At 37.0% G+C, this 17,675-nt stretch overlaps 3 protein-coding genes across 5 annotated transcripts; 2 read left to right on the forward strand and 1 right to left on the reverse strand.

Moving 5' to 3' along the window:
- Window position 1: 1 nt before the first annotated feature.
- Window positions 2-7,588, reverse strand: LOC106180331 (organic cation transporter protein). Of its 3 annotated transcripts, XM_013564290.2 has the most exons (11): window positions 7,347-7,588; window positions 6,083-6,124; window positions 3,844-4,343; window positions 3,445-3,548; window positions 3,069-3,223; window positions 2,617-2,785; window positions 2,061-2,285; window positions 1,628-1,842; window positions 1,216-1,324; window positions 626-841; window positions 2-434 (listed from the first exon to the last, which is right to left on the reverse strand). In XM_013564290.2, exons 3-11 carry the CDS (start codon window positions 4,303-4,305, stop codon window positions 368-370), a joined length of 1,722 nt encoding a protein of 573 aa, XP_013419744.2. In that variant the 5' UTR covers window positions 4,306-4,343; window positions 6,083-6,124; window positions 7,347-7,588; the 3' UTR covers window positions 2-367. The 3 variants fall into 3 exon arrangements, with proteins under 3 accessions (XP_013419744.2, XP_086865155.1, XP_086865157.1); XM_087009029.1 differs by lacking the exon at window positions 6,083-6,124; XM_087009031.1 differs by lacking the exons at window positions 6,083-6,124; window positions 7,347-7,588 and adding an exon at window positions 5,822-5,839.
- Window positions 7,589-11,239: 3,651 nt separating this feature from the next.
- LOC106165812 (zymogen granule membrane protein 16-like) lies at window positions 11,240-12,551 on the forward strand. The gene is made up of 3 exons (XM_013544170.2): window positions 11,240-11,346; window positions 11,638-11,739; window positions 12,353-12,551. The coding sequence occupies exons 1-3, from the start codon at window positions 11,240-11,242 to the stop codon at window positions 12,549-12,551; spliced, it is 408 nt and encodes a 135-aa protein (XP_013399624.2).
- Window positions 12,552-13,255: 704 nt separating this feature from the next.
- LOC147763242 (zymogen granule membrane protein 16-like) lies at window positions 13,256-16,406 on the forward strand. Its single transcript, XM_087007481.1, has 4 exons — window positions 13,256-13,689; window positions 14,389-14,518; window positions 14,950-15,051; window positions 15,748-16,406. Exons 1-4 carry the CDS (start codon window positions 13,389-13,391, stop codon window positions 15,944-15,946), a joined length of 732 nt encoding a protein of 243 aa, XP_086863607.1. The 5' UTR covers window positions 13,256-13,388; the 3' UTR covers window positions 15,947-16,406.
- The last annotated feature ends 1,269 nt before the right edge of the window (window positions 16,407-17,675 follow it).

The following is a 17,675-nucleotide window of genomic DNA, read 5'->3' on the forward strand; positions in this document are numbered from 1 at the left end:
GTCACCATTTTCATGACAAGATAATGTAAATCTTTATTTCTTAAAAATAAGAAGAAACACTAATTAAAATCACACATCAGAGTATCTACTAAGTTCTGTAGCGCTTAAGCAGGAGGGAATGGGATCGTGGATATGCTGATATAAACAATCCAACAGTTAATTCATTTTATATAAGATCGAACAAAAAATTACTGCTTGTCTAGTCATGGATGCGTGTGCGCGTTTGCTTGGATACAAGTAAAATCGTGTTAGAGATCCTTGATTAATGTTCATAAAGTCCCCATAGACACAATCTTGGTGTCTTTGGTGTACGTTCCTTGAAAAGCTTCCTCACTCTCTCTTTCTCTCTTGACATCTTATAGTCCATTCATACTTCTTTCTCTGCGATAGAAACGCCGTCAATTTTCTTTCCAGTGTCGTCATTATGAGTTGTGCTAAATAATTAAAAAGAAAAACCAAATGCAATCTTGTACTTACATACATTGTTTTTTTCATGTAAACTGCCCTGGAACCCTATTTCTTAAACTATACCCCTATACCCCTATTACTTAAACAAATAACAATCTAGTAAATTGGATGTAAACATTAAATGGGCAAATCAATAAACTAAAGCTGTTCAATTTACCTCCCGCTGATCCAATCGTCAAAGTCCTCCACGGTTTGGCAAAGTGGTCGGTTCAGAGTTTCTGGTATCAACATGATAAGCAAACCGGCGAGGATGGACGCTGCCCCGAAGATGACAAAGGGAAACGGACCCCAGACGCTGTTAAGTAAGAGAATTTGGGGAGCAAATATACCCCCAACACGTGACATGGCCGAGGAAAAGCCGAGACTAAGGTTTCTGGAATAAAAAAGCGTCAAGCGATTATTCTTTAGCACGAACCTAAAGGCAGAAGGACATCTTTTTATTAGATAACTACGACGTAGAGGCATTCTATTTGAATGACAACAATTAATGGACAAAGCAATGGACAATGCTACAGCGTGAGAACAGGGAAGGCTTGTAGTCTCAAAGTCACAACATTGTAGCCTAGTGATTCACTTAAGCTGAAAAGTATGTTTTATTAATGTAAGTTGAATAATTGTCTTGTGTCAAATACGCGCATTGGTTAGTTTTAACTACAGGGTAGTATTGTCCGGTTTTGCTACCCATTTTAATTAACTCTGATGATTACTGCAGTTCAGTTCCCGGTAGTTGTCATTGCGTTCAATTACCTCATGACAGTGGGGAAGGTCTCGGCCGTGATGAGGTAGATGACGGCAAAGCTTGCTCCTATACCCACCTTACCGATTAAGGCAAAGGCAATACTGAGCCATTCAAGATCTGAAGAACACATATATAGATGGACCAATGAAAGCAATGCAGTTAAATGCAATATGCGGTATAAGTCTACCATAGGTGTAGAAAGGTTGGTGACCTAATGGCTGGACTACAGGAAAATTACTGAAAAGAGACTTATGAAAAAATCTGGACAAAAGTTGATCCTGAAATAGCCTTGATATTATACACCTGTATGCACGTATTTCATTAATCTTCATAGAAAAAAAGCTTATTCTTATATCTGTAGTCTTCTAATGGCCCTATGTGTCATTTATGACACAGCTACTCGTAAAAATATTGCTTTACCTGCAGGTAGAACTCCAGACACAATGCATCCACACCCAGCAATAGTCAGCAACAGTAGTGACATCTTGCGGCGCCCTATTCTGTCCAATAGCAACAAAGCAAAAGCAAAACCCGGAAGTTCAGCGAGTCCTAGTAGGGCAAAATTGAGATAGATATTCCCGCCTAGGCCTTGGGTGTTTAAGGCAATGCCGTAGTACACTATTGAATTGACAACCCTAAAAGAAGAGGAAGTTTCACCAGTTGTGGAAAAATACTGATGAAGATCTTGATTTTCACCAAAATGCTAAATTCGTATTATTGGCTCGGCTCTAAATTTTAGAAAGTTAAATAAAACCATACAAAGTCCTCTTTATAAATAATAACAATATTAATGTATACGTAAAGTACTCCTGACAAAAGTTTCCACGTGTTACTGTAAACTGCCCAATCTTACCAATTAAAGCTGATGTTCAACGTGATCTTTGCCCTATCCCAAGTCCGAAACATGTCTATTGGCGTGTGAAGTGTGGTCTGCATTTCCGACTTTTCCTCAAATAATTTCTCCAAGATTCCCTGCTCAAGTTCTACTTTGTTCACTTTGGCCACTTTGTTGATGATAACTTCTGCTTCTTGGTTTCTACCATGCGCCAAGAGCCAGCGAACCGATTCCGGGAAAAGACTAAATGGTGCAAAGTAATGAAAAATAAAAACATACAGAAGATACGATCAACACTTCACTCAATAATAATAATACTAATAAGAAGAAGAAGAAGAAGAAGAAGAAGAAGAAGAAGAAGAAAACAAAAGCTAATAAATCAATAAGATGAAAGATAAGTAACTTTATTCTCGATAGACAAAAATGGAGACTAAGTTTATTTGAAATTGCATTATATCTAATCTTTTTATATCGTAAGAACAGTTAACAAAACCAAAATGAATTGATTCAATTTTGCAGACCTGCCAAAGAAAAAAAATCGATTGACTCAAATTAAAATCATTATGGCACTTACAAGTAATATAGACAGTACAGTAAACCAGGGAGGCTAACCGTCAGGGCAAGGTTTCGCCAATCCCGAACAAAATATGCGTACAGGGAGAGTACGCAGTATCCCATGCTAAAAGTTGCCATATTGCCAAATCCTGCTAGTTTTCTTTTACTTTTGCCAACAAATTCCATTCCTAAAGAATCAAAACAAAAGATGAATGAGACAGTTTGGAGGTCTGAAGCGTCCCTGCATATCATTGTTTAAACATTATTTCGGTATGATCTTAGTCAAAATAAAATGTTCATGTAGTATGGTTGTTCTGAGCTTTGATTTTAATACTATTAACTTGTAAAACATTTAGATAAATGTTGGTGATATTGAGTAAACGCAATACTGAATCATTACCATTCTGAATAGTGAACTAATTCGTTACTACTAAGATGATCTTCAAATATCATATTTCCTACGTTACGCACCTATTGTGTAAGATGTCAAAAATACAGATCCCTCAAAGATCCCTTGAATGCCATAAATGACCGTGTATACGAAGATGTTCGGGGACAACATAACCAAGGTCCCGGACAAGGTTTGAAGACAGACAGAGAACAGGAAAGTAGGCCTCCTCCCAAACCTGGAAATATATGATTAAATGAACCCCTATTGGATACTAGTTTCTTTAAGGTAATTCTTGCACGACGCACACCATAATAACATGCTGTGATTGACCTCTCAGAGAACATGATATGTATTGCAGATAACCAATTGTTTTAAACACTGTACGTACCAAACTAAACTGTGTCCAGGACTCTGTGACCAAATTTTACCGAACTAAAGAGCACCATTAGCGCTTACCTGTCAGATATGATCCCAGAGAGAATGGCACCGGCAAGTTTTCCCACGAAGAATATCGACTTGCACGTGCTTAGAAACACTTTATTCTCACATGTTAAGTCAAACTGAAAAGAAAAACATACTATACTGTAGTCACTTAAGAAAACACCACTCCAGTAGTAAAAACAGCAATACTTAAACGTCCTTTGGAAATCTCAGAATAAAAATTCATTTAATGTTATAACATCCAATTCATATTTTATGTAATAATAAAAAATTAATAAAAGTTTGTGTTGATGCAGTACCGTTTAATTGCAAGAGCTTTAAAATGCTAATCATAACACTGAATATTGCACAACGAGGACCGCGTTTTGACGGTGACACCGTCATGGCCATTTTCTTTTTTCCTCTTATACTTACATCCGACACAATGGTTGCTGTGAATACCTCTTGGCTGTAAACTCGTCCTTCGGGACAGGCTACTTCACTCGTATTTCCCTTCACCAATCCTAGAGTTACATTACTTTCATCCTTAGTAGCATTATTAACAAAGTGAGCACCACTTCCGACTTCTAGATTTTCAGTCCACTTCTCGTAGTCATATATGTTGCAACTACTTCGGTGAAGTGTCCCATCATCGTCTTGTATCCACGGTATTGTAAGGTTTAACAATTCGTCCTGTGTCACATTGCCATAGTTCAGGTTCAGGTAGTCAACGTAAGCGTCTGGTACCTTGCAGTGATGTTCCGGTACGGCGCCGTAGAAAACGATGCTTAACGTCTGCAGGGTAGTCGATATCGTAACCAGGCAAATTAAAAGGTACTGGCGTTTCTGGTAGGACCCAAACTCTCCAAGTATCACAAGAAGATCGTCGTAATGCATTGTCTTTTGTCACCTAAGCCTGCGTAGAGACAACGATGCTGGAAGAGTCAAATAAGTAAATACTGGATGGTGCGGTTAAGGTCATGGGCAGTGTATACTATGGCTGAAAACAAACCCATTAGTGCAGCTTCCTAATGACTTGTGGCCAGGTGTTATGTGAATATTTTAACTAAAAAACGCCAAATGTTCTTGGATGAATATACTTTGAGGAAAACAAGCAAAAATAGCCGAAATTATGGGTGAAATGTGGGCAGCTGATGATGTCAGAGGGGCAGTATTCATTTACTGTCTAAAGAGAAAAGCTTGTTGAATCTTCCAGAAAGGAACATGAACAGGAACCCCGTATGATTGAAAATGATGAAATAATAACAACGTGTGAACCTCTTGAAAGTGCTCTTGAAGGTTTCTCTGGAACATTAATTTTATACATTTCTCCTTATTATTGCGATTAAAAATAATTCTGTGTTTGGACCGACTGACGGAAAGCCATAACGCTTTTAGTCACGATTAGGCCCACATGTATATGTACAGTTTCTTTCCATTAAGCACGTTCTTGTACGTCTGAGTAAATGACTGCTTAGAAGACGTGTAATATGTATATAAACACTTTTAAAATTGCGTATCAGATTTGTTGATATAACCTTAAAATCAGTCAAAACAAGCATTACGAAAACATCTACCAAATATCAATAAAACAGTAACAGTAACAAAGCCGAATTGCCACCATATCTTTCTGTTACATAAGATACCCTTAGCTTTCAAACATGGACTTTACTATAGAAAGTGTTTAAAATGACCAGGTTTCTTATAAGTGTTTTCGTTCTGTTGTTTAATACCTATACCCAAGAAGTGAGACAAGTGGTATTTCGGAGACACCACTTTAACGTCTCTTATCCGGAATCAGCTTATTAATGCAGCAATAAAAGTAATGCATATTTTCACGCTCCACATGTACAAGGGTGAACGTAGTTACTGTAACAGGGTCAAAAGGTGAGCATTTCTGTTATGGAAGTGCTTACATTTTGTGCAATATTTGCATAACTGTTTAATATCATTTTATTTCTGTTGGTTAATTTCTTGGTTGGAGAGTTCTTAAGTGCAAAACAGCGAAAAGAACAGAGCGAGTCAGAATTATGCAAAAAGTGCGCGAAATGTTTGTGCGTAACTGATGGTTTCGTGGAATGACCTAACAACTATCTCAAAATCCCCCTTCCCCCTCAGCAATGTTGAAAAGCTGCTACCCACTAAGTTCTGAACAGGTTACATATATAAGCGCACATGTAGCTCAGTGCAGTGTTAGTAGTGTAGTGTTAAAACTAAACTATCAACCATCGCTATGATCTTTTCAATATTTCCCTTGACATGGACACCAAAGTGGGGAAGTTAATTCAGCACCTAGATCCACGCCATATGCATGTCACACATTTTAGTGACCATCATTTTAAATTCAAGTGTTTTGCAAACGATCAGGATATAAATAACAGTGTATCATGTCATTACCTACCATATGGCTTACCTTTGTGTACATATAGTCATAGCAACATATGCATGAAATCGTAGTCTTAGAGAATTTACTGCCAATAAAAAGAAAAATATCGCGATACGTATGTTCTTTAATCTTTGCAGCAATGTTCTTTGGTCGCCATTTAAGGAATGTAAATGTAAATACTTTGTTTAAAACAGTATCTAGTTAGAATGGCTAATATTTTTGATTTTTTACAAACAGAAAACGTGTTAAATACATAAGCTCCCTTAGATAAAATGATCTAACACTTACGTCATTTGCTCTTTCTAATATGGATAACTCGCTACGGTCTCTCTAAAATAAAGACGAGGATGATTTTCACATCAAACATATACTATCATAAGCTACAGGGGGTACCAAAGTATTGTGCCATTTGTATGAATAGTGTTCTTGGTGATGGGTCTTTGCTTAAAAGTTTGCGGTTTATTTTTCTCCTAACACGTGGTTAGCTTTCTTCAATGCACTCTGTAAAAGACCTTGGGTCAAGTATTATGAAGGACGTTTTAGTCTATAAGGTGTCCCTCTATATCGTTTCTAACCATTTGTGAGTGTAATTTCTGTTTATAGGTTTTGCTTAAAGAAGTATAAATTAATGAAAATTGAAGGCAGTTAACCGCACTAAGTGTGCCAAATGTATTTTAGTCGTTGACTTGGCGTTTTTGAAGGGACTACCTTGGTTGCTTGGCAGTATTCACTATGACAGTAACGGTCAAGGTCATAAAGAGGCGGCTGGCCAACTTACCACGTTGATAGAAAAAATGTTCAAACTATGTCATATTATCAAGGAATATAAATTTGACGGACACACAAATAATTGCTTTGTGGATAAATTACCTAAACACCAATCTAAACGACATTTATAATTGTGTTGTATAAAGAGCAGTTAGACAGCCGGTTAGGTAAATAGCGTTTAAACAGTTTAACCGGCGTCAAAGTGCTACCATGGTGAAGACATGAAAGATCTCAATACAACAACGCCAAGAGATTGTTTCTATAAATTCTAAAAATGAGGGCACTAGCTCCTTGTACAAATAGCAGCAGACGAATATACTGTACGTGTGACATATACTACAAATACCACTTAACAGTGCTGACTGTATTCCCGTAATAGTAAAATGAATTGACAAATATGGACCGCTAAACTATACAAGAACTTTCGGAAATGGAAAATGGACAGGTTACTACTAAAAATTGTGTGCACTTTTTTAAAAGTATAACTCGGAAGCCTTCAACCAAGACGTAGAAAAATATATTGAGCTAAATTGCTGTGCCGTTGACCGTTAATGCACATTTAAATGATGTTCATGTTAGACCATATGACTTGAAATGTCTTAGAGAATTTACTGCCAATAAAAGAAGCCGTTTACATACCATTTGGAAGGATTTATGAATTACCGATATAAAACTATAATAAGTAAAAGCTAGAATTATTAATTTACAACTGTATGAATAAATTGATTAATTTACTTTAAACTCTTTCGATAAAATTCCAAAATACACTGTAGTACTAACTTACCTTGCAGACGTTCGTGCGCGTGATGGAGTCAGTGCGTAGTTTCTGCAGTGGATAAAGTGCATCGTTACGTCTGCGTCTTAAATAGAAGAAAGGGTGCGTTGGTCTCACCCGGACCTCCGTATTTTGTTACAGGTTTATCGCTAAATGTAACAAAATATTCACTGCGGTATCTATGACTGTATTATACACTTTAAAATCATTGTTTGGTAGGCGTTTCAATAAAACGATTTCCACGTTGTCCATCATTTATTAAAATATCCAATTTAGTCGTCTAGTTGCTCCCTTTCTTAACTCCAGTTTCAAACAAAAGACATCATCATATCTTGTCTCTCTTTATTCTACAAGTGCACTAGCTCCAACATCAATTTTTCTTTAAACAGCATAACATTAAAATTTTTCTTTATTTGGCATAATTAAGCTACACAGGTATAACATAGTACTGATGCTCGAAAAGCATTACCTAAAATAACCATCGAGGAAAGATGTGATGAAAATACATCAGCTGTTAACTGGCTAATACACATACCGAACTTTATGGTAGAGGTATGATTCTAGCTAAGCTGAGGTAATACATGACCTGATCTTAGGGCTTGTCTCAAGGAGTTAGCGCACATGTCTGATGTTGCCGTCAATGTTGTTATGAAAATGGGAAGAACTTTTGTTCGTCTGGTAAGCACCGAAAAGTAGTATCCGAATACAAAAAGAAACGATGATAACAATAGTTGCGGAGAGTTGTCTATCCTGAAAGTTGATATTTGCCATTGGATAGAATATATTCATATAGGCAATTATAATGGGCACTACAGGTACGCGGTGCAGCTAAAGTGGCGTTGCTACATTGAAATATAAGGCCTAGGTAATTGGTGTTCACATAGAAATCTTACACAAGACAAATTCACGCCAAATATGTCGTACTTCTCCGTGAAATTGGGTGTGCTGGGGTCTCATCCTTTACTGAAACTATAATATTCTGGAAAATCTATATAACTCGTTATTTAATAGAAAACTAGAGAAAAACCAAATGCATACACGGTTTACATGGTGATTGAACCCCCAAAGCACGTTGAATATAGGTAGGTAGGTAGTTCTGACATTTATACACACTACACTTTTTTGTGTGAAAGTTCGCTCAATCAGACCTCATAAACAAAATTGTTATTCTAGATCTCAAACCGTCGATTTGTGATCGCGAACGCCGAATTGACGACCCGGACCACGATTTCATGGTGCGAAATTATAGATACGTGACTCGACCTGCTCAATATACGTACATGAGCAGTTCCTTTTTTAAAACCTGTAAATGGACAATTTAATCGGTGCATTCGATTCAGTAGCTCGAAACCGGGGTCATATTTTATGGGAACATTTGGGACGAAGAAAGTCAAGATATGTGTCTATTCCGTGCACCTATAATTAATAGTGCACATTTTGTCTTTTTTGACTGTTAAAATATAAATATAAAGAACAAATGTCGTACTATAGTAGGCCTATCCGGGGGTGGACTGAGGCCGTCTTCTGGGTCTTACGGGAGACGGTCAGATTTTCAAGTTTACATTGACGGGTATCTATTTTTTCTGTCGGAAGACGGTCAAAAATGGAGGATGGATCAACAAAGATAACTTGGAAGACTGTCAGAAAATATCTCTGGATCTGCCCCTGAATAAGATTAACTTGAAAGGGATGGGCACCAATAAAAGCCCTTTTTATACCTCCCACTCAAAAAACCCGCAGGTTGGGAGTTGATTTCCGTCGGTTTAGCCATGGATCCTGGGGCCGCTGTCATAAAGTGTTGATGGAATTTAAGATGGACTGCATTGGATTTTATATATATAAAAAAAAGAATCATTTCGTTTTACCTACGTTTGTCTGTCATATATGATAGGTAGCAGAGTAAACGTATATGATGCCGTTTGTTTGCAAATGTCGCCCATGAAATGTGGGCTTTTGGATTGTTTTTGTAGTGTTGGTGTTCTGATTGCACCGAACTCATCTCAACTAATGCAATTCGTATCAAATACAATGCTGTAATTTGCAATTACCAAACATGGAAGACTGTTGAACTGAATTTTTGAAAGGGAGACTTCGTTTTTGCCGAATGCAAACAAATGGTCTGTCATCGTAACCACAATTAAAATTCATGAGGTTAGATATTATATGCTTGTATTGATATTCAAATGTTAAATAATTTCTCGAGGTTGGTGGATGTTTCCAAGAGCAAAGCAGAGTTCATAGACTTACTTTCATCATTGGATCCACTAAGAAACCATTATATCGTAAGACTAGCAAAGTATTCTGTGTGATAGAAAAAAAAAATCGTGCTGCATCTAACATCATAATCTGAAGTCACATCTACTTGATTGTACATGTATACACACATATTATACAAAATGCCTATGTAAAAAGCTTACAAAATTATAAGAAAAAAGTAATTTCTCTTCAATCAACGTAATATTGAAATGGTTAACCTCCAATATGTCTCTGACTAACATAATCATATTTTGAAACAGTTTTTATTATAATGATTATCTTTTACACACCGCTGTATTACATATTAGATCAAGTTCACCAGTGTGCAGTTGTTGTATAAACATGTCCAGATCATTTATGTTAACATACTGTGGGGTCTTCAATTAACGGTAGTGTAGTATATAAAATCTAAGCTGTCCCATGTCCAATTACCGTCTTTGTTAAAGCTGACTTTCAATCAATGTCAGTTTCCTTCACATCGCTCGAGCAAACTTGGTTTTAGTTATAGTTTCATCAATATGTGTATTTACCTAGGTACCGTGCTTCCTTGGGACCGAAGTACTCCGTACAAATGCACCCATTGTATCATTATATTCTATATGTCAATTTACATATTTTCCAAATGGAAAGCATTGCAATTTGTCATTCAGTCGACCTGACTGCTCTTTGCCAGAGTCCCATCACAGTTGGGTCGATCCACACAGACCGATGGTTTCAGTGGGAATGGGGCCTTAAATTGCGAGTTTCTCCCTTGTTCTGTGACTATACTTGCAATGCAATTTTATCCTGGTCATTGGCTTGTAAGATAATACTGTGTTGTTAAACTATCAATTAAGTGCTGTTACAGTTATCCTGATCTGATCAATCGTTCGAATTGTTCCTTCCTTCTTTTCGTCTGACTAAAACAAAACCATTGATCCAGAATTATGGTGTTTGCAGTGATAATGAAGAAAGTGATTTAAAAAACCTTTTCTCACTGAATTTAATCACTCTACGGAATGACTTCGAAAACGTCCCTGTGTTTTGAGATTTTACTTGTTTTTGTCCGTGTATACACGGCCTCTACTTCGCGCCAAGAAGAAATCGGATTATTCGCGATTGAAGAGAGATTTCGTCAAGACGGTTCTTCGTTGGGTACAGTAAAACTTCGCTCCCTCTCAGAGTGCGGTTCTAGATGTTTGGTCACCGCAGGGTGCTTGGCGGCCAATTATGAAAGTTCTTTAAGGGACTGCGAATTACTCAGTAACATCACTGGACAAGGAGAAGTCGCCGGGGTCAACTCTGCATGGACATCGCTAGGTCTGTATATACTGGCGCAGTTTTCAGCGTGCACATTTGGTTTTTTTATTTGGGGGGGGGGGTAAATATCTTTTATCGACCGCTGAACATTTATTTTGTTCTGTTTCATTTCATTTATTTACTTTTATCTTATACTATAAAACATTTTTATTTATTCCAATACAGCTTTTTCTTTGGACAGATATTCTAATCATTTTGAAATTATTTGTAGTCAATTAGGCGGCCATGAAGATTGGTATGTTATAAATGAAATTTGTTTCATTTTTTAAATAAGTCCCGTTTCCCTCATTATATTTATTTCAAATGATGTTTAATTTAAAACAGTGCTTGAGGACTCTTCTAAGGCAATGGGCCCTTACGGTGGCTCCTCGGGAGATTGGTTCAGTGATTTTGGATCATCTCTGTATGGCCCCATTTCAAGTATTTTAATACGGCACGGAGGTATAATCGACGGGTAAGTGACCATTATGGGTGACTCATGAACAGCAGCCGTTATATGTTGCATAAGAACTTGTCCCATGAAAATTGCAGCGTTTTTACAAAAACATTTCTTCATTTTTCTCTTTATTCTTCTCTTAGACACCATGGTCAACTTTGCATTATCCGCTCCTACAAAACATTAAATTTGGATGCATTCATTTGTGTATTGGTTAATTATTCATTGGGTCAGACCTAGCTTACCTTACCATTAGTATCACCATACCTATATGTATTATAAATCACATCAGTAAACAACATGTTTCAGAATCCAGTTCATCTATGGCGACAATACGGAAGGGACCTTCGCTGGAGGACAAGGGGGAAATGCTGAAACATTGGTATTAAACACGGACGAGTACATACACAAGTAAGCACTGTGCTTTAACATTAAGAGAGTCGCAATTATAAGCACTCTGCTGTTACATATTTAGATTAAGAATAATTACATTTTATGTGCATATGAACGATCATACTTTCGACGTTAGAAAACTCAATTAACTTCCTGGTTTAAGCAAGGTCCTTTAAGGACCATAAATCATAACTGCAGCGCTTACCATAAAATACCAAACAATGGTTAGTTATGGACATATCGGTTTGCATACATGCAAAAATTGCACATGACGACGATTTACAGCCTGGCGTGATTTTTCCCCGTGACGTTCTTTGTCGCGCTGTCGGTGGACCGAAATTAAGCACAATTGTGCACCTTCAAGCTTCGTGACACGTTTACATATCATATACCCCGTATTTCTACAAGTATTCTCTGCTCAAAATGCCGAATGACAAAGATATTATCTTATCATGCCGTCAGATAATCCGCTTCAACTTAGCACTCGCGTCTCTACTCCCGTCTGCTTGACCAAGCAGCTTCACGTCTTACACCACTCGACGTCATATGACGCGCACTTCCAGTATAATCCTTTCTTCTCCGGTACCCTTCATTGCCAAATATGGTTGTATTCTTTTTTTCTTTAAACCAGGATTCGCATCGGTATGGATCAAGGGTCAGAGTATGTTGGTCAGCTGTACTTCACCACGAACAAACACACCTACGGTCCATATGGAATGCAGAACACGACATTGTGGGACGTGGAGCACGGAGGGCAACCCCTGATGTACGTGTCTGGAAGATACAGCAGTTATCTGAACGCCTTGACATTTCACTGGAAAGACTTGTAGGCTCCCATATTGGCTTGTCTTATTCATCGTCATGACTAACCTACGTACTCAACGTACTTTCGGCTTGGGAGATCAACCCCCGATTGTTTAGCCATGGATAGAGCAACCGTTATGTCAACGTGTTGGTCAAATAAACGATGGACTGCTACTTATTCAGTCAAACATAACCATTCCTTATTGTCTCCGTTTATTTGTCATAACACGTATATTCCTGATAATTATATGGGCTAGGCGTTGAAGTGATAATACACGTACACTGTACAATCTGTACCAAATGTCGTTGCTTTGTAAAGTCGCCTGTGAAATGTGAGATTGTTTTAGCAGTGTTTATTTTCTGGGTGCGCCGAACGCATCTCGCCTACTGCAATTCATTTCAAATACAATTTCGTGACAATGAGAAGCATACACAGGTCCATTTCCAATTTGCTACTTTTATTTAATGTCAGCTTCCTTCACATCAGCAATCTTACTTTTAGTTAATTAAATCAATATGGGTGTATACATTAACTAGATGGGTTCCATTTCTCTTGCTCAAAAAGTGTTTTTTTTTTCGTATTACACTAATACTAAAATATGCATTTGATATAAAAGAAATGGAAAAATCTATTTTGTGAAATAAAACCTTACATAAAATATCGAACCGCCTTAAGACTCTCCACTTATGTTACCTTGTCCCCAATTAAGAATTCTGCTTTTGAGTCTATTTGCAATCTTCTACCATTCTTCCAGTGCAACTGTTTCCTGGATTAATCGAAAACATTGATCCAAACAAGTGGCATTTGCAGTAGAGCCATTATGAAAAATTAAAATTTTCCCTGAAAGTAGACACTAGACAGAATGGCTTCGAAAGTTTCACCGTGTTTGGGGATATTTCTTGTCATCGTCAATGTTTGCATGACCACTGCTTCCCCTCTGGACGCAATTGGTCTTTTCATGATCGAAGAGGGATTTCGTCATGATGGTTGGTCGCTGGGCACGGTAAAACTTCGCTCCCTCTCCGAGTGCGGTTCTAGATGTTTGGGCATCGCAGGGTGCTTGGCGGCCAATTATGAAAGTTCTTTAAGGGACTGCGAATTACTCAGTAATATCACTGGACAAGGAGAAGTAGCTGGGGTCAACTCTGCATGGACTAGGCTAGGTCTGTATATACTGGAACAGTTTTAAACATTTGGTAAACTTTGCAGGAAATGTCTTTAACCGACCGCCGAATATATTTAGATACTTTCCGATTTTTCTATTTATTTTATTTTATTTATTCTATGTTATTTTATTATTTTTTTATTTTAATAAATATAATTTATTTTTTCCTTCCATCTTTGCTGAAATGTAAATTATATCTTTAAGCTTGAAAATTATACAACATGCATGATTGTCATTCATAGATTTATATCTAACTCTCAGTATTTTTCATTCGTACTTTGAACATTAATCAAAGTGCAAATGTAAATAAAACGACATTTTCAACCTACATCTATTTGATTCTGTTGTTTTGTGTATGATAACAAATTTTGACAGCAAACTAGCCTCGGCGACTCTTCTCAATTCATGCACTCATAAATGTCTTTTTATTTTATTAAATGTTTTTTTTAATTTTTCAATACAACATTCACTTTGGACATTTCATGAAATTATCTCGTAAATATTTCTATTAAAGCAGCTGAGCAGGCTGTCATGTTGACGGGCATGATGTTGACAGGCGGAAACAACATTTTTTTCCAAATGCGGGTACTCACTTTACTCTTAAAACTACCTACTGTAAGGAAAGTTTATACAATTTTCGAAACAAATTCTGTTCTTTTAATTATATTTATTCTGAAAGAAATGTTTTTTTAAACAGTGCTTGAGGACTCTTCTAAGGCAATGGGTCCGTACGGTGGCTCCTCAGGAGATTGGTTCAGTGATTATGGACCATCTCTGTATGGCCCCATTTCAAGTATTTTAATACAACACGGAGGTTTAATCGACGGGTAAGTAATTATCATGGGTGCCTTACGAACATCAGTCGTTATATGTTGTATGTGCACTGTGTGCTCCATGAAAAATTAAGTGGCAGCGTTTATTGTTTTATACAGTATGAAGAGGTTAATTTTATACTTTAATTGTAAGGACCGAGAACCACATATAAACTTGTAGTAGATCCCCTGTGCATGAATGTTTTGTCCATTTCAAGACCCGTAGAAGGCAACTTTTACCGGTAAATATTTTTTTTGAAAAAAATATTGATTTTTCCTTCCTTTATTCTTCCCTTAGCATTGTCAACTTTGCATTATCCGCCCTACACAGTATTGAATGCGGATCCGTTGTTCATATTAATTATTCATTGGGTCAGACCTGTCTTACCATACCATTAATATCACCATATAAATTATAAATCACATCTGTAAACAACACGTTTCAGAATCCAGTTCATCTATGGCGACAACACGGAAGGGACCTTTGCTGGGGGACGCACAGCCGGTACCTCAACGTTGGTTTTCAGCTCCGACGAATACATACAAAAGTAAGCATTGTTCTGTACCAGTCGTAAGATATAGGGGGCATTCATAACAAATTGGTCTGCAGACTAACAGATCCGCGGATCAAATATGGCCGACCCACATAAAAGCAGAGCCGACTGGTCCCCTGATGGTCTCCCTGCCTCTGCACACGCCATGAAACGGATTAAATGTAGGCTTCGGGGTTTAATTGATAGATCCCCGCAGGGACGGTGCGTGTGGAGACAGGGAGACCATCAGCTAATTAGTCGGCTCTGCTCCAATGTAAGTCCGCAGATCATTTTTTTTCTGAAAGCCCTCATACACACTCTGTACATGTTTAGACTAAGGATTTATTACAGTTAATGTGTTTATGAACGATCATACTTTCGATTTATAAAACGTAATTAACTACTACTCATTTAAGCTACCACTTTACTCACTTTAACCTTCAATATTTTCGCGTTAATTAACCAATTGTGCACAGTCCTGAGGGTACTACGGAGAAAACTTCCCAGTAAGAAGAAATAGAACTCATTATTATTTTTTTATTTAATGTTTATTACTTAATAATGGGCTTTGTCGCGACATTCATACTCAGGTGGCGGCTATTGAAAACTCATCGACCATTTCCACCTGTGTCTCTATTATTTTCCTTTTAACCATAGTATACCGGGAATGGTATGAAATGACTACTAATGACAATAATCAATGACTTGCAGGATTCGCATCAGCATGGATCAAGGGTCAGAGTATATTGGTCAGCTGTACTTCACCACGAACAAACACACCTACGGTCCATATGGACAGCAGAACACGACATTGTGGGACGTGGAGCACGGAGGGCAACCCCTGATTTACGTGTCTGGAAGATACAGCAGTTATCTGAACGCCTTGACATTTCACTGGAAAGACTTGTAGGCTCCCATATTGGCTTGTCTTATTCATTGATTGTATTTGCTCTTACCATATGATGTGGCCCAAGTGCTGAGTTATTGAATACCGGCCACAGCTTTTTTTTTCTTCCCGAAGGTGAGGCCTCTTTCAACACTGTGTAATAAACTTTTGTAGGAACCCTGCGTTAAACGATACACAATATCAAAAACAAGATTGCAATGATTTATTTTTTTAGTCATAGTTGCTAGATTTTTCGTAAAGAAATGCAACAAACCTCATGGAAAGGATAATTGGACGTTCAGTACAAATGTGGTAGATTCTTCAGGAGGTTGTAGACTTATTTGTTTAATCATGTTTGAACCTTCAAGGCTAGTATTATACGGAAAAGTGAATTTAAAACTTATACATAAAAAATGCTCGGATTAAAGGGAACTTACGGCGGGCTGGTTTGGCCTCGATTTGCAAAAGTTAGAATATTAAATTTTTTTAAAATACATATATATATTTGCGAAAGACGTAATCGAATTGGTAGTTATAACTCTATTGTCGAACAAGAGACTTTGCTTACTTTGCTTTTTTTTTTTTTTTTTTTTTTTTTGTAAAAAAAATTCTTAAGAACATTTGGCTAGGAGGAGATTCACGCGTGAAATACTAAAAAAAAATAAAGATTTTGGTTGTGATTTCTATTCGTCTTTCTTAACCAGCACCCCTTCCAGTTGATTTTTTAAAGAATATTTTCATGGTAAAAGAAAAAAAAACCTTGTTGATGTTGTTCACTATCATGAGCCTCTACACTCTGTCTCGATTTAATTTATTTTCCATCTAATAAAGTTTATGTGAGTTGGTGAAATTTTGAAGTTAACACAGACCACAGACCTACAGTTGTGGAGTAAAAATGTTCTTTCATTAATATAAAATTATACTTCATCACGTAAAAACACGGAAACCATAAGTGTCATAGCATTTCATGAACCATTAGTTGTATAACATAACATCATCTTATATATTCTTGCATGCAATTTACTCTATGTTTTATGTCATCTAAGGTAATCAGTTGTAGCACTTGCTTTATTTCGAGACAACGGATTATTCCATGTGAAGCTATGTTCTTTCCTTGCATCCGTGCGTGTTCATCATGGTGTGATCAAACTTGGCCATGGAAAATTCTCTTGGCTTGATCTGTTTCGGTCCCTAATTATTGTTTAATACATGTAGCTTAAAACTTTAAACACTACCATGAAAATAATTTCGTAAAATTTATATATACGCAGAATTTTATGAATAAATGCATTTTTTCGCCCACAAAAGTAACTTGTAGATTTTTGTGTTGTCCCAGGTGTTAGATGTTGCGTTCACAACAAAATTTACAAATTTGTTTTTAGCGCGATCAATACAGCCAAGAATAATTAAATGCGCCCACTTTAATAATAACTGTTTAGCACCGGCGGTAAGATTGATAGGAACTTGCTCCTTAATTTTCAAATGGAAGTTAAATGACATTCAATAAGACAGCCACCTTTGTTTTCTCTCTGAAAATAGTAATTAAAAGACAGGACCAACCACTACAGTTTTACTAAGTACTCTCGTATTCAATCAAAATTTAACTACGCAAGCTGTAAAGGTAGCCCCTAATGCCTTTCAACCTCGGTCCCACAGCCTCGGGAATTAAGGAATGTACTTTTATCATCATCATCATCAGATGCATTATAGTTTAAATGTACATGTATCATGCACTAGTGTATTATTTCCTTTA

This window comes from Lingula anatina, chromosome 3 (assembly GCF_051362555.1).
Source record: "Lingula anatina isolate TDL-2025a chromosome 3, LinAna3.0, whole genome shotgun sequence".
NCBI classification, from domain to species: domain Eukaryota; kingdom Metazoa; phylum Brachiopoda; class Lingulata; order Lingulida; family Lingulidae; genus Lingula; species Lingula anatina.